The sequence below is a fragment of the Dipodomys merriami genome, unplaced genomic scaffold, assembly GCF_024711535.1.
Source record: "Dipodomys merriami isolate MVZ:Mamm:240054 unplaced genomic scaffold, mDipMer1.0.p SCAF_22, whole genome shotgun sequence".
NCBI lineage: Eukaryota > Metazoa > Chordata > Mammalia > Rodentia > Heteromyidae > Dipodomys > Dipodomys merriami.
In genome coordinates this window covers 5744058-5766033 of record NW_027203604.1, presented here as the reverse complement: position 1 = coordinate 5766033, position 21976 = coordinate 5744058, and the positions used below count along the sequence as shown (strand labels likewise).

Here is a 21976-nt window from a genome sequence, read left to right as displayed (position 1 = left end):
TTTGGGTATTGAAGATACAAGTACAGTTTTCTTTATAGGGTAAGAAATATTGACTTCAATTTTACTGAAAATCACACGCACACACACACACAAGAATTTACATTGTTCTTTCATTTTGTCTTCTTCAGTCTATCAACACAATTGTCTTGAAAATGAAGAATCTTGAAATACTAAAATAATAAAACTGAGTTCATTAGAGAGACCCTTTCATCCATCTCCATGTACACACATATCTTCTTTATCATCAGGTTCTTCCAAAAATTGCCATTAAGGGGCACATTGGATAGGCTAATTTCAGTCCAAAACACAGAATAGAAGCTAACTAACTAGAGAAGTACTGGTGCACCTTTGTTAAGTCTTGCTGATATTTTTTTTTTAATACTAACTTTAAAACTGGTAGGTTGTCCCACTTAAAGCCCTTTGAGTTTAAATTGCCATTTCGTTTTACACCCAATTAACTTGTCAGTATAATGAAGAATTGTCCAACTGAGTTGAACTGTTAAGATGTTCTCACTATTGCATTCTGTAGTCTTAATTTGCAGATGCCTTGCCTAAAATAAAAACTTAAAGTCGCCTCCTCAACAAAAAGGCTGTGAGGCTGGCATCACTGCTGTTCCCACAGAGAGAAAACTTGCTTCCCAATCCAGCACTCTCTGGCACATAAGAAAAGGCACAGTTTCCTAAAATAAAAAGAAAATTGGGGTGCGAAAAAGAGATTATTATGGCTCCAATGAGGACCACATACATGAAAGGCTTGATACCTTTCAGTGAGTTTACCAAGTCTAGCCACTGATAATATTAAAACAAACACACAAAACTTATTCTGACGCATTCATTTTTATGAAGTTATGTATACAGCCATAAATGGTTATTGAGATTCTTTGAGCACTTTTTGCAGAGAGAGAATGTCTCCTTGTGAGTTTTTCAGACTGACGGTGGAGGATTTAAACAATTTCCATCAACTAGTGGCTTTAAAGAGAAAGTGATAAGATCATCTCAAAAATGACCAGGATCAGTCTTGTAACTTACTGTGATGGCCTTTAATATTTAAGGAGTGTTCAAGAAGTACTGTCTTTAAAGGCTCGTTTTACTTCCAAATGAATTGATCATACTGCATGTACTTTTGGTGTATATATATATATATATATATATATATATATATATATGTTTTATATATAAATATATAAGTTGAATGTAGTTGAATGACTAAATCTAAGAGAATAACCTACATATTACCTAGCAATTCCGTTTTTGTAATAAGAACACTGTCGCTAATCTCAGCATTTTTCACAAATACATTATAAAGCTAGCTTTCAATGCCATATTGTAAAATGTTCATCTAAGTTGAATTTTGTAACCTTTGTCCAACATCTATCCAAGACCGTCTCATCTAAAGGGTGTGGTACCTCCATTGCACTCCTCAGCTCAAATCTGTTCACCTCTGTTAGATCCTTTATATAAGTTAAGTCATACAGTATTGGTTTTCCTGACTTACTCTGCTTAACATAATAAAAAAAATAATAGAGTATACCATTAAGATGAAATCTTATGCCAGTCCTGGGGCTTGAAGTCAGGGCCTGGGCACTGTCCCTGAGCTTTTGTGCTTAAGACTAGTGCTCTAACACTTTGAAGCACAAAGCCATTTCTGGCTTTTTGGTCATTAATAGGAGCTAAGAGTCTCATGAACTTTCCTGCTAGGGCTGACTCAAAACTATAATCCTCAGATCTCGGCCTCCTGATTAGCTAGGATTATGGGAATGAGACCCCAATGCCTGGCTTCAAAGACATTTTTAAAGCATACTTTTAATCAGCATCTTGGGTGGCCATTTGGTTGTCTTTATGTAAGCAATTTTGAATGCATTTTCTGTTTCATAATTGTTTTCCACTTTATGTTCCACTTCACCTTCCAACTTACTTTCCTTCCTACCCTCACTAAGGTGACACTCAATGGTTATGACAGCATTTGCCTTCCACAAGCAATCCACTGGTTCTCTTGCAACAGTTAAAATACTTTTCACACATTTCTATCCTTCCGCTAGGGCTGAAAAAACTCAGTCTCCATGTCTTTTCTTCTATGATACATCATTATACCCATGGAAGCATAGTATCAAAGGTAATATGAGACAGTGAAAGAAGAAAAGGAAAACCTGGTGGTCATTGCACACCTCGGCCATTTGGCCCTTCTGGACTTCTAATTCCTCCACAATGTGCATGGACCCTTCCTTTAGTTGTTATAAAGTACTTAGCAGTTCTCTCTTTTAACATTCAGGATGTCTTTTTGTTAATTTTATTTTCTTGTAAAGATGCTGTACAGAAAGGTTACAGATACATCAGTAAGGTAATGAGGATCTCTGAATTTTACACAAAGAAGACACTCCAAAGAGAACTTATACTCCTACAAACCGCATGCTTTGTGATCATTAATTCTCTAGGATTTTCTTCTTATGTTTTCACTTCCAGTAACTAGCACAAATTGTATAAGCACATAGGTACTATAATATTTGACCACTGAAAGAGGAGACATGAGGATTCACTCATTAAGAAAGTAGACTCAATCATTCCAGACACTCTCCTCTATCTTTTGGTACATAATATGGCATTCATAGAGAATGAATTCACTAAAACTTAATTTGATGAATTTTAGTAAATAATGGCACTAATCTTTGTAACTATATTATGATCCTCTGAAAAGATAAGTATACATTAATGTTGGTGGTAGAGGTGATTGAATGAGAAGAGAAACAATTTGATCATTAAAAAAAAAAAAAAAGAGTTAAAAATTTTCCAGGTAGGGCTGGGAAGGTGGCTCAGTGGTAGAGCACTTGCCTTGCATGTATGAGGCCCTGGGTTCGATTCCTCAGCACCACATAAGCAAAAAGAAAAAAGCCGGGAGTAGCGCTGTGGCTCAAGTGGTAGAGTGCTAGCCTTGAGCTGAAGAGCTGAGGGACAGCGCCCAGGCCCAGAGTTCAGGCCCCACAACCGGACCCCCCCAAAAAAATTATTTTTCCAGGTATCTGGGTGTTGGCTCAAACCTGTGATCCTGGCTACTCATGAGGCTAAGATATAAGGGTAGCTTTTCAAAGCCAGTCTGAGCAACAAATTACAAGAGAGTCTCATCTCTAGTTAGCCACCCAAAAACCTGGAAGTAGAGCTGAGGCTCAAGTGGTAGAGTACTAGCTTTGTATAAAAAAGCTGTAGGACAGTGCCCAGGCCCTGAGTTTAATCCCAAATACAACACTTGAAAAATTTCCGGGTACAGTTGAGTTACTGTGGGAATCCTTATGTATTGTCCACACCATCCAATTATAAAAGATAATAATCCATGACTATTAACTATGTGTCTGTGTAGAAGTACATGTCAAACAGAGGAGGGAGAAAACAAAGCAAACATATGCACCATACATTTAAGAGCTCAGCATTATAAACACTCTCAGGGTCCTTTTGACCATGTACTAATCAGTGGAGTGTGAATGAGGAAAGGTATGTGTCCCTCTGTGTGAAACATAGCCATAAATTGATGTGGTCAACTGACATTTTCTTTAGTCATACATAAAATAAAATGCTGATCTATGTTTTTGTTCTACTATAATGAGAGACATATTTTACAAAGACCAATAAACTTTATGAAACCTTAGAAGTATGAAAATAAATGCAAAAATCATATGTGCAAATTTAAGACCTAGATGTAATGACTGGGCCTACTAGTCGACCATTTGGACCATTGAAATATATGATAAAGAGATCCCAACTCTAAGGCTTCCTTGAACACACAATAAGTCTGTCTCTACCTTAAGTGACCCCAGATTACTTTCCCTCTATCATTCCTACAGAGATTTTCTGGCACCAGAGGATCATAAAATTGATCTCTGACCAAGAAGTTCACCTGTGGAAAACAAGCATAACTTAGGCTGTTAGCACACAACCAGGCTTGTGTAAAACACATCCCATCAGCATATTTGATAATACTTAGTTTTTTTACATTATCATAACAATATTTTGACCATGTTGATGGTAAGTAAAGACCGCCCTTCCATATTCCCACTGGGCAAAATCCCTGTCCTACTGCTCAGCATGTAATGTCCTCCCTGAATCTTTTTAGTAACTTCATGGCAAAACCTTAAGAATTATTTAAGTCACATGATGATTTGTTGGCAAGTCATTTCATTTGCCATTGGCCTTCAAGTGTTACTGATACATATACCCAACAAAGATTAATGGGTCCCACAGCAAGACAATGGTAGCACTTATGTCAGTTTACAACAGGCTGGAGAGTACCTGGAAATTCAGATCCCTTCTCATAAGACATAACAACATGCATAAATCTCAGAAGGTAAACAAGAAGGTCCTTAGGATGAGTGCTTTATCAAACCTAAGTAAGGACTCAAAAATAGCCCATCAGAGAGTATGTGTTTGGAATACATGCTAATGGTTTTCTCTTAAGGGTTAAAACACCTACACATTTCACTTTTATATAAGCATTTTATTAGGAGAATCAATTTGTCTAAATGAATCTTTGAGAAAGACATGTTTTAACATATTTTACTAGTATATTTTAAAATCATTTCCTTTGTCATCTCCAACTACAGCAAAGAAGAGTCATAAAAATGGTAAATGGAGTAATAAGAAACTCCTTTTTACTATTAGTTGAGACAGAAATAAATGGGAATATTACTTTAAAGGTAACTACCTTAAGTTTCTTTATTGCATCATATTTTCTCAAAACTGTAGCAAAGTAGATGCTGATCTCCCTACAAATGAAACATAATTGTCTCCTGGAACAATTTTTACTCAACAGGAATAAAAGAGGTGAGTTTAATTTTTCTATTACTTAAAGCTTCATGTGTCAAACCATCTTACATTTCAACTTCATGTGTCAAACCATCTTACATTTCAACAAATCTTACTCGTACACTGATAGAATTTCTCAGGGTATGTTCATCTTTTTTTTTTTTTTGCCACAGTACTAGCTTGCATAATTCTCTCTACAAGAGAATTGCCTTGTCATTGTAAACAAAAGTATGGTTTTCCCCCCAAGAACACAGTTTCCTGAAAGGCAGGTGGGATGGTCCCTTTTCCATCCTTCTCACTCCTAATAGTTAGAACAATCTCAGTATAAAGAATTCTCCATGTTGAATGAACAAGTTCATTAACTAATATAAATTACATATCTTATACCACATACGCATCCATGCAGTAGGTAAAGGATATTCTTTTCCTTTCCCTTCTCTTCTTCCTTCCTTCCTTCCCTTCTAACTTACTTCTTCCTTCCTTCCTCCCTCCCTCCCTCCCTCCCTTCCCCCCTCCCTTCCTCCCTCCCTCCCTTCCCCCCTCCCTTCCTCCCTCCCTCCCTCCCTTCCCCCCTCCCTTCCTCCCTCCCTCCCTCCCTCCATTCCTCCTTTTTCTCCCCCCCTTCCTCCTCCCCCCTTCCTTCCTTCCTTCCTACCTTCCTTCCTCTCTTTCTTTTTCTTTTGTGCAGGTCTTGAACACTGTCCCTAAGTTTTGTTTTTGTTTGTTTGTTTTTTGTTTCTATTCTCAAGGCTGGTACACTACCACTATGCCACAGCTCTACTTCTGGCTTGATTTTTTGATGGTTAATTAGGGAAATGAATCCCAAGGACTTTCCTGCCTAGGCTGACTTTAAAGCATGATCCTTAGATCTCAGCCTCCCAAAAAGCTAGGATTATGAACCCCAGCCAACAGCACCCAACTCTGCAAAACTTGTTCTTACTATCTCCAGTTTATAGATAAAGAAACTGAAGTTTTGAGAGTGAAGCAATGTGCAAAAAGTAAGGAGCAAACCATATCAAACTTGAACTTGGTTCTGGTTTGTACAGTCTGAATTCAGAGCTATACATTGTATCATTTTCCCAAGACAAAGCTGATAACATAACTAATCTAAAGTGACATAAACAATAAATATCCTTTTATCATCTCTTTAAGTGGAAAAATATTATCTGATATAATCCTTCCCTTCTAAAACATTTAATAAATGTTACATTTTACAAGCATTAAAATGATTATAGTTATCTATATATTCTATGGCCCAAGATAGTGCAGATGTATTAGAAGTCACATTCTAAATCCAATGCTTGTTTGACCTAGATAATTCAAGCAAGGGACTACATTGTCCTAATATATGCTAATATATGACATTCTTTTGAAAATTAGGGAGATTACATAAGTGTAAAGAGGGGAAAACAAGAAGCTAAAATTCTTGGTATTGTATCTTAAAAGAGTATCACATCAAGAAAAGAAGTTAGTGGTACACATGTATTTTCATGGGCTCATATTATCTTATTTCCATGAGCAAAGCTGATTTTCAATCCATTAGGCTAAGGACTATTTTCAAAATAGGACATAAACTTCTTTCCTAAGGATCTTGAATCAAACCTCCATCATAATATTCATGTGTTCATATAACAAATATGTAATGAAATACCCTGTAATAAGCACTGCTTTAAACACTACATACTGCTTAGGAAGAGCCAAATCACATAGCTCACCTTTAAAGGGATGATGAAAGAAGAAAGCAAAGAAATTGACATTTTTCAACATTTTTCTTATATTCAAGTCATAGTAGAACATGCTTTTCATGTCAGTAATTTCACAAAAAGAGGCTCAAAGGTAAAAGTTTTCACATTTAGACTTGACTAACGTGTCTAAACACAAACAGGTGTGAAGCAGGGAAATGTATAATTAAGAGATTGTTCTCTTTTCAATGTGGTTCCTCTGTTTTACTTTGCTATTCCTCTTACTTTTGCCTCATTTTTCTGGGTCTCCTTCACTCTTTGCAGTCTAGAGAGGTTTTGTCCTTTAATGTAAAGTCAGACTAATTTGTGCTCTAACAATCTCTTATTGAATCATTCATAACTATAAAGACATATCCAATGTGTTCCCCAATCTCTTTCTTTTTATGTGTATTTTACTGCACAGATCAGTACTGGGTCTCCAGTAAATTTCAGAAACACTCTAGACCACAGGAAAATACAATGGAACTTATAAGGTAAGTCTGAATAGATAAATATATCATTTCATAGAATAAAAAGTGTTATGAAGCAAATTAAGGATATCATAGACACTATGTCTGTATATGCATGCATTCACTATTTGTGTGTGTGTATTTGTGTGTGTGTGTGTGTGTGTGTGTGTTTCGATCCCAGAGTGGTTTAATTATTCAATGTATAGTACTTGAAACTTTATTAAAAGCCATCATTTTTATGAGCCTACACTTTTCTAAAATATTTAATTATCTACTTATCTCTGGTAAATGCAAGATCTTTAGTTACCTATGTAATAAAACAAATACAAAAACAAAGGAGAATGGTGGGTGGACGCTAAAATTTGGAAGGTTAAAAAACATCTGAAGGGTGATATATAAGGCTTTAACTTCAGTTTTCTACACATGTGTAGTTAATTCTACCAGCACCACTTGCTGAAGAGGTTGTCTTTCTTCCATCATGTGTTTTGGGCTCCCTTATCAAAGATGAGGTGGCCATAGGTTTATGGGGTAATTTCTGAGTTTTCAATTGGTACCTATTAATACCAGGTCCTCGGGCCTGTTCATGTGTCAATACCAAGCTGTTATTTATAACTACAGCTTTGTAATAGAGTGTAAAGTTTGGTATTGATATTCTTTCAGCATTGTTCTTCCTGTTAAGAATTGTTTATGCTATTGAGGGTCTTCTATGATGCCTTATGAATTTTTGAATTGCTTCTTCTATATCATTGAAGAATGTTGTTAGAATTTTGATGGATATTGCATTGAATTTGTAGCTGGCTTTGGGCAATATTGCCATTTTCAAGATGTTAATCCTCCCAATCCAGGAGCATGGGAGATTTTTTCTCCACTTCTGTAAATCTGCTTTAATTTCCTTTTTCAGGTTTTTAAAGTTTTCATCATAAAGGTACTTCACAGCTTTGGTTAACGCCTATGTTTGTTTGTTTGTTTTGTTTTGAGGCTATTACAAAAGGAGTTGCTTTCTTGAATTCAGCCGTGCTCTTCTTCTATTAAACGAAGTGAGCCAGACCCAAAGAAACATAGGCTCCATTGTTTCTCTCATTCATAATAAGTAGAATATGTCTAGGATAGTCTTAGCAGAGGATCACAATGGCGCAATGGCAATGTGGATATGCCGCTTATCAAAATGAACTCCAAGAAATGGAAACAAGAGGTTTTTGTTGTTTTTTCTTTGTACTTTTTGCAGCTTTCCCTTTTTCTTTCTTTCTTTCTTTCTTTCTTTCTTTCTTTCTTTCTTTCTTTCTTTCTTTCTTTCTTTCTTTCTTTCTTTCTTTCTCTGTCTTCCTTTTGTTTTCTTTCTTTTTCTACTTTCTTTTGATTTATTGACTTATCACTGATTTTTTTAAATTTCTGTACCCTTTGTTGTATAAATAAGTTTATCTGATTTGGGATGGGAAGGGGAATCACAGAAATGGTAGGGCAAATGGTAGACCAATGCAACTGTGACACTCACTAGAGACTATGTTGGAAATGAACTTTACAACTTGGAAAGAGGGAGTTAGGTAAGGTGGCAGTGGGAGAAAATGGGGGAGGGACAACACTGTTCAAAAAGAAACGTACTCACTACTTGACTTATTCAACTATCCATTCTGTACATCTTCTATACATTTTTTTAAAAAATCTGAAAAATCTTATTATCAACTTGCTGATCTCATATATGCCATACAATTTTATTCTTTCTATTAACTGTTTCTGTGAGTTTAAAACATTCAGGATCAATTCCTAGAAAAACCATACTATTAAAACTTGAACAAACAATACATCATTAAACATACACAACATATATAATCAAAACAGTTAGAAAACACACTATGTTAAAGGGTGAGAACAATATGTATTTAAAGGTAAAATTTAATGATCATGGGTTATGTTCAGTGACACAAATATTCTGAGATGCAAATTAATACATATGCTCCTTTTGGAATATCACAGATAACATAGCTTCAAAATGTTCTTGCAATCTTTAATAAAATATATTATGAATATAAGAATTTGTGTCACCATTGCTGTGACTCCTATGGCATCAATTCCCTAATCAATGTTTTTTTTTTAAATAGGGTACAAGAAGTTACTTACTCTTCTAAGTAGACATGTAATTAGAACTTTGATAATTAAATCCTAGATGAGGCAATTGGTATATCAGTGGCCCCAATCCCAATGAATTATGTGTGCACAATTTAAACTGCATCTTAATTAGTAGCTTAAAATAAGACTAATTTTGAGAGCTAAGACAATGAAGCTTCTAACATTGCTTAAATTTTATCTGGCCAAATAAATACCCAGTTTTAAAATATAAACATAAACTATGCTTAAACAACTGAATCATTTGATATATGACTTTATGTAATTGAATTCACGTAGACCCTCTCTGTGAATTCAATTCTATGATTACACACTGACACAGTCCAATCTTTTTATCCAGTTACGTTGTTCTTTTACTGACACTCCAATATCAAAACTCGAATAGTTTAACATTTTGTGTTAACTTACTTGGGCCACAGAATGCCCAACTGTTTGTTCAAACAAACATGATTGTGATTGGGAATATGATTAACATTTAACTAAATCACAGAATAAAAGAAATTGTCCTTCATAATGTGGTTAGAATAACAACAACCAAAAAATCTAACCATTTCTTACCTGCCTGTCTGTCAAAATGGAGGCATTTTTCTGCTTTCTCAACCAAGAAGAACATCTACTTTTCCTTGACTTGACTCAGTTAGACTTCAGACTAGAAGTATACCACAAATTTTCTTGGGTACACCGATTGCCAATTCTATCAAGTAGGCCATAGGGTTTGCTAGACTCATTTACTGTGTGCACCAATAACTTACAGTAAACCTTTTTACACGTGTCTTCTTTCCTTTGGAGAAACTTGACTGGAATACATCCACTACTTTCATCTACATTTCTTTTATATGTATAATCTTGTTCATGAAGCTTCTTATTTCTAATATAACCTGATACTAGTTTTTGTCTGGTAAAATACCACCAAACTCTCAAGTTTCTTCCCTCCCATGATCTATCATCCCTTAATATTTTTCCCATGCCATGCCTTGTAAATACTGTTTTCTTTTATAGCATGCTTGGCTGTGGAATGCTAGCTGGAAGAATATTATTTTATCATTAAATATCTTATACATCAGAAGCAAATATCCAAGGGAATAAAATACAGTGTCACCAATAATATAGCAGGTTCCATTTTTGATGTGGAAAAACCTAAAGAAATTCTAGCTGTATGAATAACAATAAACCATTTCTAGCTCTTTATAACTAGATTTCTTAAAATATGAAGGTTATGGCTAGGGAAATATCAAATCCTTTTCTGGCTCAGCATTTCCATGGTTCCATTAAGGCAATCAGCTGTAAACACTGACACGGCTTTATATTCACTTCAAAATCACTAAAAATAGCATTGAGTATGAGATCAAAAGAGGTATGGTACTTTTACTCAAGGACAATTATTTACAAGCGCATACATTCTCCGTGAGCAATTTTAAGGCTTTCCTCAATGCTTTAAAACAAGTGATATGACTCCATGGAGGCGCATAGAGCACCCACATGGTGTCCTGAGAAGATAAATTGCAAAGAAACAAGCAGAGATTCTACTCACACATATGTTTTCTCCCAAGTGTTATGCGTTTGAATGAGGCCCTTGCTAGGATCTTCCATGAACTACTGTCCACATTGCTCCTGACTTTATAGCATTGACAGGTACAGAGGACTCATATTTAAGTCCTAAACCCAAAACTGTCTGTTTACACAAAGTGACTGCCCACTGCTATCTCTTTCCAACATGGAAACACAGGATTATGCAGGCATGCATTATCATTTTGGTATCATTTTATTCCAAGTACCCAACTACTTTATAAGCATTTTCAACTAATCTTCACTCTGTACCATAATTGTCAGCAAGTTTGCTCTGTGTTGGCCACCCTTCCCTTTGTTTCAGTCTTTCATAAAAATCCTTTTGTGTGACAGTCAAGCAGCTGTGCTTTGTTCTTTAATGTTCCAAGCCTGGATCCCCAGCCGAGACCACTTTATAACATAAACGGCAAAGTACCATTTTCACAGCGGGGACAACTGTGTTCATCTTCAAAAAGAGGCATTAATAAAATGAGACTGTAATGAACATGCTAATTCTGATCACAGGGTACTGCACAATGGCAGAGATAGTTGACTGCCATCTCCCAGAAAGATTGTAAAAGTTGTGTGGTTTCTTTTATTTTTTTTAACAACTGCTCTAATGGCTTACATTTTTTGAAACAGACATATTATGCAAACATTTCTGCCTACTTCCCAATACAGGGCTTCCTCTGTCTCAGTCAACTGCTCACTATGTGTTTTACTATCTCAGTAACAATCACCTTCGAGAGCTTTTTTCTTCTTCTTCCTCCATCTTGCAAGCCCTGACTTCCTGAATTAAGTGTGTCACTGAATCATAAAAAGTTTAGAGAGAGGTGATCTAGCTATTATAATCACCAACTGAGGCCTCCTCTCAATGCAAATGAGGTTTAAAAAAAGAAATTAAAAAACAATTAATCAAAAAACAAGGAAGTCAAAGAACTGAAATAAAAACTGAAAATAATTCGGTAAGCTTAAAAAAGGAAGTATGACATGCTGGACTGAATGATAGTGAAGTATGTATTTTCTGATTATTACTCTAAAAGAAAGACACATGAAAATAACTAAGTTAAAAAAATATGACATTTAGTCAGAGGATTGGAGGACAAATCCTTTTTTAGGATTTTCTCTTACTCAAGAGAAATTATATAAACAAGAAAAAACAAACAACCAAAAGAAAGCCAATGTGATTTTTGAAGCTTTTCCTCTAGTATCAAGGGAAAATACTTTCAATAGGAAGAAAGCTTTGCTAATGGTGATTTCTCATTTTCTCTGACCAGGACTGATAAAACATATCAGAGAGAACATTTTTTGCTGCAATTATCATTGTATAAATTTTTATTATATGTTTTCATACTCAATTGAAAGAAATTGTGGCCAGTAAATTAAGAATTCAGATAAAATCAATTTTATTTGGATGAAAAATTCCTCTTAAAACATTTTCTCTGTTTTTTTGCAGGCCCTTCCTGGAACCTAACACATAAATCTGTCCATGCTACTGTTAGATAGGCGCACTGAGACCCGCAGACTTTACTTCTAGTTATGCTATGCACGTGACAAATATGCTCAGCTTCTAGAAGTGCTAAACAACTGAGGAGTTATAGTATGTGCTTGTGTTCTCATAGTCAGGACAAGTAAAATACTAAAAATGACCTACTGGATAATCTTCAACCTTCTCTTCTACCACTTCATCATTCATGAACCACATTTTCTAGAGTAGATGACTAATTCTCCAAATACTTTGTCTCATTTTAGAGCACATTCAAGCCTTGAGCTTATGGTTAGCCCTCCTTATAAAAACAGGTTTCGAGAGCTAGGGTGATTTGAAACAAGCTACTGAAAGTTTTCCTTGAAATGTTCCTTTCAATGCACATGGGTGGTCAGGATCTTATTTCAATGTCTTCTGCATTAGCCATACGGGTCAGATGTTTGAATCTCCAATTAATTAGGTTGTCCAGTAGCCTGTGTGAAATAAATGAGTGATCTCCATCCAGCCTACTTACACAAAAACCTTCATGACAGTTGGCACATTTTTGGCATTTGTAAGCAATGTAGGGAGAAAATAAATGACTCATGGAGACAAAAATGGGCATCTGTTGAGGGCTACCGGATGGAAAGTGTAAAGTGGTCTCCATCTATTGTGGAACAGAGTACTTGAGTGTCTGCCAACATGATTTGTAAGAGAAAAGTAAACTTAAAATGCCCATGAAGCTCATCAGCTATGACATTTTCTTCTTTCTCATGGAATTATTTAATGGTTATGATATCTGATGTCTATAAATGTCAGTGTCACTAAAATAGTTTTTAAAGTCTATTATTTATAGAATTATCAACATTTTGACCTTTTTAAACCTAGAGGTGACTCGCAGAAACAAAGGTAATTTATGCTTGTTTCTTTTATCCAAAGAGAATAAACTAAGATTACTCTATTTTAAGGTTATGTTTAGATTACTTTTCATTATCCAAAATTACCTTTGAATTTTTCACATAATACAGTTCAAGAACCACTAAGAGTCATTAAAAAATATAGGAAGGGTTAACTACTTCACTTGAATCATAAATTTCACTCAAATGCACTTATATATGACAGATATTCACAAAGAAAGTCAAGATCATATTAAAATTTTCAAATGCGTTGGTGTTATGTGGAGACTAGCTGTATAAAAGCAGACAAAATGAGGAAACTCCAGCCAGCTGGGAGACAGGAAAACATAAATCCTTGTGAATTTCTAAGCAAAATGATATTTTTCTGCCAAGTTTTCGTTAATGTCTTCATCAAAATGCATAAAGATTAAGTCAAGCAAGTGCTTGCTATTATTTCCTTTGAAGAAATTCAAAGGCTATAGAGAATGAGATAAACCAAAAAGTTTATGACAAATTTCATTTTATTGTACCTTTATAATATACTTCCGACCTAATTCTAAACTAGGTGAATCAGAAAGTATTAAAATTTTGAAAGATTAACAAATAAGTCGGATTTGCTTTAGATGTGGATACGCCAAAAAAAAAAAAAGAACTACATTTTTTTTGGCGGGGGCGGGGGTGGGGGGGAGGGAGTCCAGTCATGGGGCCTGAACTCTGGGCCTGGGCACTGTCCCTCTGCTCTTCAGCTCAAGGCTAGCGCTCTACCACTTGAGGCACAGTGCCACTTCAGGCTTTTTTTTTTTCTTTTTGCTTATGTGGTGCTGAGGAATCGAACCCAGGGCCTCATGCATGCAAGGCAAGCATTCTACTACTAAGCTACCTTCCCAGCCCCGTAATTTTAATAGTATTAGATATAAACATATATGATACCTATCATACATATATGCACCATATAGAATACATATTATATATGATAGATATCATACAAATATACACATATATCATATATATCATATGTTCATATGTATCATATGTATACTCACATATATCCATATATTGATACATGTAGAAAACTGTTCCTTCTACTGTCATTTTATCCTTCATATGTTTCATCATGCTGGGAGCTATAACTACAGCCCTAAACCTATAACCCTTATCATCCTGGGTGATAACATTTTGGTTGTCTTCTCTCAGATGATTCTCTCCTTGTTTTTGGCACCTGGAAATTTCTCTTTCTTGTTTACTAACCTAACTGTGCATTTAATTTTATTTTCAGCTATTTTCTAAAATCACATAAGCATCATCTTAAGAAAAATATCTGCTAAATTCTGAAATCTAGTAAATTATGCAAAGACAAATGAGAGAATGAAAGAGACAAAGTCACAGAAATATTAATATATTAGTAGAGAAATGTTAACTGCTAGGTGTGCCATCGACAATATTCTTTTCTCTACACAAAGACTGAATGAGCAATCTACAACAGATAACTATCAGCCTTCAAATTCCATGACTGTCTTGTGGAAGGAAGTCTGACAAGTGAACACTGCATGGCATCCCATGCTTTGGTCCAATTGTATCAACAAAGAGATCTACAAGGGATTTGTCATCATATTGTATTTGAATTAATAGATATTGGTCAAAAAAAGATGAAAGAATATAAAGAAAAAGACTATTTTTGAGACAAACAAGAAGGATGTCTTCCTTATTTTTGGTTTTGGCCAATGGCCTGTGAAGAACTCATTTTTACATCAAGGTATCGCTTAATTTTATAAACATCAGTTTCAGCTTCTGAGGTTTTTGAAACACAGCTGCTGAAGAAAGTGTGGAAAAAAATGTACAAGTAATGTTAACAAATAAAAGCAGACCGTGTTTCCTCTTCAAACGCTCTAACCAAAATCTAAACAGAATTTGGCATGTGCAATCATTGCTTCTTTCTTTTTGCCTCCTCCCCATTTCCCCCCATGATCAGCTTTCCTTTAAGCCCCAAAACAAGACTTTCAACATTTGATTCACATTCACTCCTTATAAATTTACATATAAAATGCAAATTCATTCCCATTGAAGCATCATCAGAAGCTAGTTTTTTAATGGTCCTGTAGAAAAACACCTGAGCTATACAACTGCAACAATGGCACAAGAAATAACCTTGTCCTTGAGCACTTACCACGTAAAACTGTGAGTCTGGTGGACACACTTATCTCTCCCACATTGTTCGAGGCCACGCATTCATAAATGGCCTCATCCCGAGGAGTCCGCAAAGGCTGAATTCTGAGAACTGATCCAGATCCATCATCAAACTCTATTACCTATTAGAGGAAACAATAGCTGTCACAGGTGTTGTTACAGTTGCCCACCTCTCAACTAAACCTTTTATTACAGAGGTGTGCCAGCCACGAGGCTCTGAGTAAACTCACCATCATTTCAAGACTGAATTGTGATATACTAGTGAAATCAATTACTGGGTCAGATTTAACGATGAATCCTCTAAACAAGAATGAAGCAGAACTACAAATGGAAAACTGGAGATTTCAAATCTTTACTGGAAACCATCTGTGATTCCCTCATGAAGATATGAAATGATTGAAGCCTATTCATTTTGTAAGAAACCTTGCAGGTATGAGAACTAAGCTGTTCAAACTATTCTTTCTCTGACGGTGCTTATGCTCATGTGGATGTATTTAATAACTGGATTATAAGGTGAAGTATTAAGGACTACACCAACAAACAGTTCTGCTAGTTCAAAGTGTCTCATCCAGCACAGTAGATGAGCAGAGCATGAAGAGGAACTGCATAAATCCAGTACTTAGGCAGCCAACGAGACAGCTTTCACAAACCAAAAGCCTGATGGCGTGCATTAATTTAGCCATAAATCATCCTGGTATTTGTTCTAGCTTAGCATTTTCTTCATTTTTAGGACATTCTTGCTGTAAAATGGAGGTTTGCTTCACCAGGCAGAAAATTAATGTCCTAAACACTGGGCCCAAATTTACTCCCATTATGAACTCTACTGAGAAAGAGTTCAACAACACTAGTAATCCTAGCTGCTGCCAACTAATTCCAGGACTGCTTTAACCAAAAAAGTGGTTATCATGGTAAATATGTGTGTGTGTGTGTGTGTGTGTGTGTGTGTGTGTATGTGTGTATACATCACACATACACACCTATAGTCATCTACCAGTTTTTCTATCAGCTTGTTGTGTATTGTTAGCAGCTCACTGAAATGCTGGGATTTCTTATTGTCTTTAATTTTCCTTATGAAAAATAGTATCAAACTTGAGAATAAACTTGGAGTGCCTTATAAATGTATTTATATAATGTTTAGCCAAGAATTGTATGTGTGTGTGTTATGTGCATGTGTGTCTGTGTCTGTGTGTATGTGGGTGAGTGGGTAGGTGAGAGAGAAAGTATCTGTATTGGCATTAACATACAATGAAGTATGTACAATGAATATCTAAAAATACATACACTTTTATTTCTTTGCAAATTTCATTTTCAATATAAGTGCACCCAGATGCCTGAAAGCAACCTGGTTTATCTCCAACTCTATTAAACTCACAATTTAACATGGATTAACTACGTAGCTTAGGAAGCAAAAGTTTTACAGTGATAAGAATATTTTTTGAATATCACATTTTTTGAAACTGTATAAGCATTTTGTGGTTTAATTTAGTGAGATATATAAACATTAATACACATATTAACTTCTTAATTTATTGTTAAATGTCACTGTATGCTTACTTTTTAAAAGCGTTTTCTGTAATGATACCTTCTCTGCATTTAGCTAATAATTAATATAGCACATATCACAAGCTGGTACTGTGTTTACCAATGTGAACACTTAATGAACAGTAATATTTCAGGCTTACCACATGGGAAAAATCAGCCTTATCTATTGCTCTTATAGGCCTTGTAGATATATGGATTGTGAATGTATATTGAAAATGGATAAATAAATCCAATATTACAGATTCTTAAGGATTTTCAACAGCGACTTGTTTTTATTTGATGTAAGTGCTTGTGTAAAAGTAATTTCCACTGGATTTGTTTACATGGTTCTCATTAGGAATTATGGTATAAAAAGAGCTCATGCTTTGAGATGTTTACCATGATCATTTACTTTTTAACAACATTTTGTTAGATGCCACTGTCAATATGAAGCACATCAAATTGTATGCCTTTCTGACAAAAAATTAATATCATTTAAATAAAAAAGTAACAATTTGCATCCAAATGGTATACATACACATGTGTACACACTACACACACATGCACTCACATGTGCATACTTATGTGTTTCGTTTCAGCACAGAGTGCAGAAAATATATTTCCGGTTTTAAAGTATAAATTTTTTTTGGGGGGGGTCTGGTCATGGGGCCTGAACTCTGGGCCTGGGCACTGTCCCTCAGCTCTTCAGCTCAAGGTGAGCGCTCTACCACTTGAACCACCAGTTCCAGCTTTTTTCTTTTTGCTTATGTGGTGCTGAGGAGTCAAACTCAGAGCCTCATGCATGCAAGGCAAGCACTCTACCACTGAGCCACCTTCCCAGCCCTAAAGTTTAAATTTTTAAAACCATGCTTATATTTAAATGATAGTATTAATCTAATTTTCCAAGAAAATAATGTAAAATTCATCACCTGTAAATTTATCATTTATGATTTCAAGTGTCATGGTTGTATTTAGATCATCTATGAATTTGATCCACATATTTATAAACATTCTATAGACAAAAGTGAGTGAAACTCATTTTGGATTTTATAGTTGTTCTATGTCTTTTAACTGGAAATCACTTTCCATTTCCCAAATTGAGAATTGGCCATAAAATAGATTAGAAAATCAGGTAAAAGTGAAGTAAATTTTTATAACTTTGTCATAGGTTAGAGATCTTTGTGTTCCTTACAAAAGCAAACTATTCTCTTCATGTCTTAACTTATAGGTGTGATTATGACTAGTTTCACTGTAGTTTGTATAACTCATCACGTATTCTCCTCAGAATGAGCAATTTTTTATATTATCTCCCTCCTCAAATACTCATAAAATGATATCTGAACTGTAGTTCATATGATTTCAATGTACTGAGCTTTCTCAAGAAAAGAAAAACAGGTTTACTTGCAATATTAACCTGTATGTGTATGTTTCTTACAGGTAGTACTTTACACTAAGACACATGAGGAAATTTCTCATTTACGTTCACATTGCTTCTAGTCACAGGTATGAGGCATAGTAGGCATTTGCTTGTCAGCATCTATTCATTTTTCTTGGTATCAGAAATTTTAGTTTCCTTCTGGGAAAATACTATTACTTCACACTCAGCAACAGGATTTGAATGAAGTGACTCTATTCTCAGCTACATAGGTAGATAGCTATGGAGGTAGATAGGCTTAAACCAGTTGGCCAACATCATCCACTCTTCATGCAGATTGCTTCATAAATAACCAGGTCACTCAATAAAAGCCAGTGGGATGGGAAGCTTCTGGAAGAGATCAATTTTCATGAGACCTCTAGAGGATGTGGGGTTCCATCTTGCATTTTAAGGGAAATTAGTCCGAGAATGAAGCTGACAGATGTATTTCTGATCCCTTAACCCCCATCACCAGTGCTGGGAATTGAATCCGGGACTTGTGCAAGGCAAGGAACAAGCTCCTACTGAGCCACAGTCCCAAACTCCAGAGCAGTTTTTGAGATCCCTGGTCTAATTACAGAGAAAAGTCATCCATATCAACCCCTAAGTTCGCTGTGTTTAAAAGCCATTTGGAGTTACTGTTTTAACCGCAAGCAACATAAAGACGGCCATATCTTGGGGTGTTTAGGCCACCTTCTAGCCTAGTAAAACAACTAAGTACAATTCAAATGAGAAGACAGAGCAGATACATGCTTCCCGCAGAGAAACAGAACAATGGACCTAATACCTCAAATCTCTGGTTGCTGACTTTCTTTCCTTTCTTGTTCCACACAATTTTAGGTCGTGGGTCTCCTGTAGCTTGGCAAATGAAAGAAGCAACTCCGCCAGAGACCCCTGTTTGATCAACGGGAGTTCGTGTAAACCTAGGAGGTGCTGCAAAGACAAGAAATAAAGATCACAATTAGAGGGGAAAATTAAAACACAGACTATTATACTGTTATCCTGAAGCCACTGTTTTCTCCACCCCCAAAACCTCATGCAAACAACCCATGAACGTACAGAGATTACAAAATTGGAAAAGAACCTTTTACTTTTGAGGGTAGTTCAAAGGGGAAGGAGGTAACTTTCTGGTCAAGTTATCTGTTAGTGCTTTTATTGCTGAAATCTGTATTAAGGCAGAGATCCAATAACATCCGAAAAGCAACATCACACATTAATTTTTATTACCAGTATAAAAAAAATCCAATTTGTCCTCTGTAACAAAATGAGCTCATCAATCAAAGTGAGTAGAACTTTAGCTCTTTGCTTTGATGCCGCTATCAGAATACAGCCAGAAAGCTGCACTGCCACTGCTGAGCTATTAAAATTAGTGACATTTAAGAGAAATCTGAGGAAATTTTAAAGAGACAAGAAATATAGCCCTGAATTAAAGGTTTGGCAAGAAAGAGAAGTAAGGAGGAATGGTAAAATTATTTTCTAACCCAGATACTGTTGGTTGCCTTACTTAAAACTCAGCTCCACAATGTATAAAGGAGGATGTAAACCAAAATTCATAGAAAATTTCCGGAGAGATTTATTTAAAGAAGAATTTAGACTTCAAGATTGTTAAGGCTGAAAGACTAGGAGATAGAAACTGTTTAATGTCTCAGTCTCTTTTAGGTGTTTCTAATAGTTACTTCCTCTCACTTAAAATGTTTCCATTTTATATTCTGAAGACTCAGAAGTAATGGTATAAAATGCTGATGATTATTATGCAGTTATTGATCATGCCATCTGATTAGCAAAAGATTGTGAGGGATCTAAATTCTAAGTAATGTAGCAATTAATTGATGTTGATATGACTATGACATAATGCTGAAATACTTTACAAGTAGTAATTGAGTCTTCCTGCTCAAGTTGGTTTGAACAAGTTATAAGGATGATCTTTTGTTAAACTAACAACAGGCACTGCAGAAGTCAAATTACTGTTGGACCCAGAAAATCTACTTTCTAAATGGAAAACAGAGAGGCTAAACATATGTGTGAGTCAGAATATAGGCATGGATGATATTCTAGAATGTGTCTGCCATGCTCACTGGCTATTTGTAAAGACTGCCTTCTCAGGGGCATTCACGGGGCAGACAGTAGCTCCAGGAATACAGATTATACACTCTACACAGTTCCAGAGAGGCAACAGGCTGCCACTGGTTTTCTTATTTTAAGAAGCAATAGATTGTTCCTTCAAGTACAACCAATGCACAGAAAACTTGCATGTAATGGCTATAATAGTTTAATGGTCTATCATGTTTTAAGTTGCTAAACTCTCTGACTACCTGTGTGTTCTTATAGTGGTCAAATGTAAGGGAGAAAAATCAACAAAAATCAGCAAATAGTCTTTGATGACTCATAACAAAATGCTCTGCATAAGCAAAAACAACTCTTATACAAGTAGAGCTAGACATTCATGGGGCAAAACCATCAAAGAATACTCCTAATATTCATAGAAGAACAAACTTAGAAGAAATTCGTGAAGACAAAGAATGTAAGTCAGGTTTGATGGGCCAAACGAGAATCATTTAAAATAGAAGCACAGAAAAGATCACAGGCAACAAAGAGAAGAATTGAGGATGCCATTTGTCTCATTTAATTCTAATTAATAAGCTGCTTCTGTGGACATCAAGAAAATGCGTTGCATAGGGAACAAAACTAACAGCATGTAACTAATTGGCTTTGTTTCTTTTAGCTGATTATCTTCTCCTTAAATAGAGAGTTTTGTTTGGAAAGTGCTATTTGTCATAACAATGTATTTTAAATCTTGAAAGGGAAAGGCTAATAATACTATTAACTGAAACTAAGGAAGAGGGCCAGGAAATGTTCAGTAAGAACTTACAAGTAGTCAGTTCTGACTTTAAGATTCTACTTCCTCCACCAAAAGGTGCTGTAGTCAAAGGACATAGTTAATAAACTAGAAAGACAGTCAACAGTTTGGGAGGAGATTTTTACCAGCAATACATCTGACAAAGGCTCATTACCTAAAATATATGAGGCGCTCAAGACAGTAACCTCTCCCAAAGCTAATAAACCAATCACTAAATGGGCAAAGAAGCAAAGGAAAGACTTCTCAGGAGAAGACAGAAATGGATAGACCTAGAAGAAATCATGTGAAGTGAGGTAAGCCAAGTTCAGAGAGACAAATGGCACATGTTTTCTCTCATATGCAGAAGCTACATCTAAAATACCCTGAAATGTGATAAATTATACAGGACTCTAAGCATTCATACACAGGGAGTCCAAAGGAGGTTATCCTTAGGAGAAGAACACAAAGGAACAATGTCTTATGTGCTTCTGATTATGTAAAATAATTATAGAAATGGACTCCAGGAAATGGAAACAAGGTTTTTGTTTTTTTTCTTCCTTGTTACTTTTTGTTTTATTTTCTTTTTGTCCTCTTTGTTTATTTATCTGTATTTGGGACGTAATGGGGGAACAGAACTGAAGAGACAAAGAGTGAACAAATGCAGCAGTAGTACTCCCTAGAAACATCACAGAAAATGAACAACTTGTGTTTGGGGATGGCGGGGGAGGGAACTAGAAGAGAGCAAGAGAAGGGGTGACACTGTCCAGAAAGAAACATACTCACATAGAGCTTCCCTATGACCCACAATCCCACTTTTGGGCATTTACCCGAACGATCACAAACAAGACCATACTAAAGCTACCAGCACAACTATGTTTATTGCAGCATTATTTATCATAGCTAAGATATGGAACCAACCCAGATGCCCCTCACGAGATGAATGGATCAAGAAAATGTGGTATATCTACACAATGGAATTCTATGCCTCCATCAGAAAGAATGACATTGCCCCATT

General features: G+C 35.6%; 1 protein-coding gene across 42 annotated transcripts in view; it reads right to left on the bottom strand.

Annotated features, from left to right (window-relative positions):
• The window catches only part of Ptprd (protein tyrosine phosphatase receptor type D), a 2013525-nt gene that overhangs the window by 286685 nt on the left and 1704864 nt on the right, over nt 1-21976 (bottom strand). For all 42 annotated transcript variants that reach the window (XM_070033182.1, XM_070033181.1, XM_070033197.1 and 39 more), the window contains 2 exons: nt 18913-19058; nt 15171-15312 (listed from right to left, as the gene is read on the bottom strand). In XM_070033182.1, coding sequence (XP_069889283.1) covers nt 15171-15312; nt 18913-19058 — 288 coding nt within the window. The remainder of the gene's footprint in view (nt 1-15170; nt 15313-18912; nt 19059-21976) is intronic.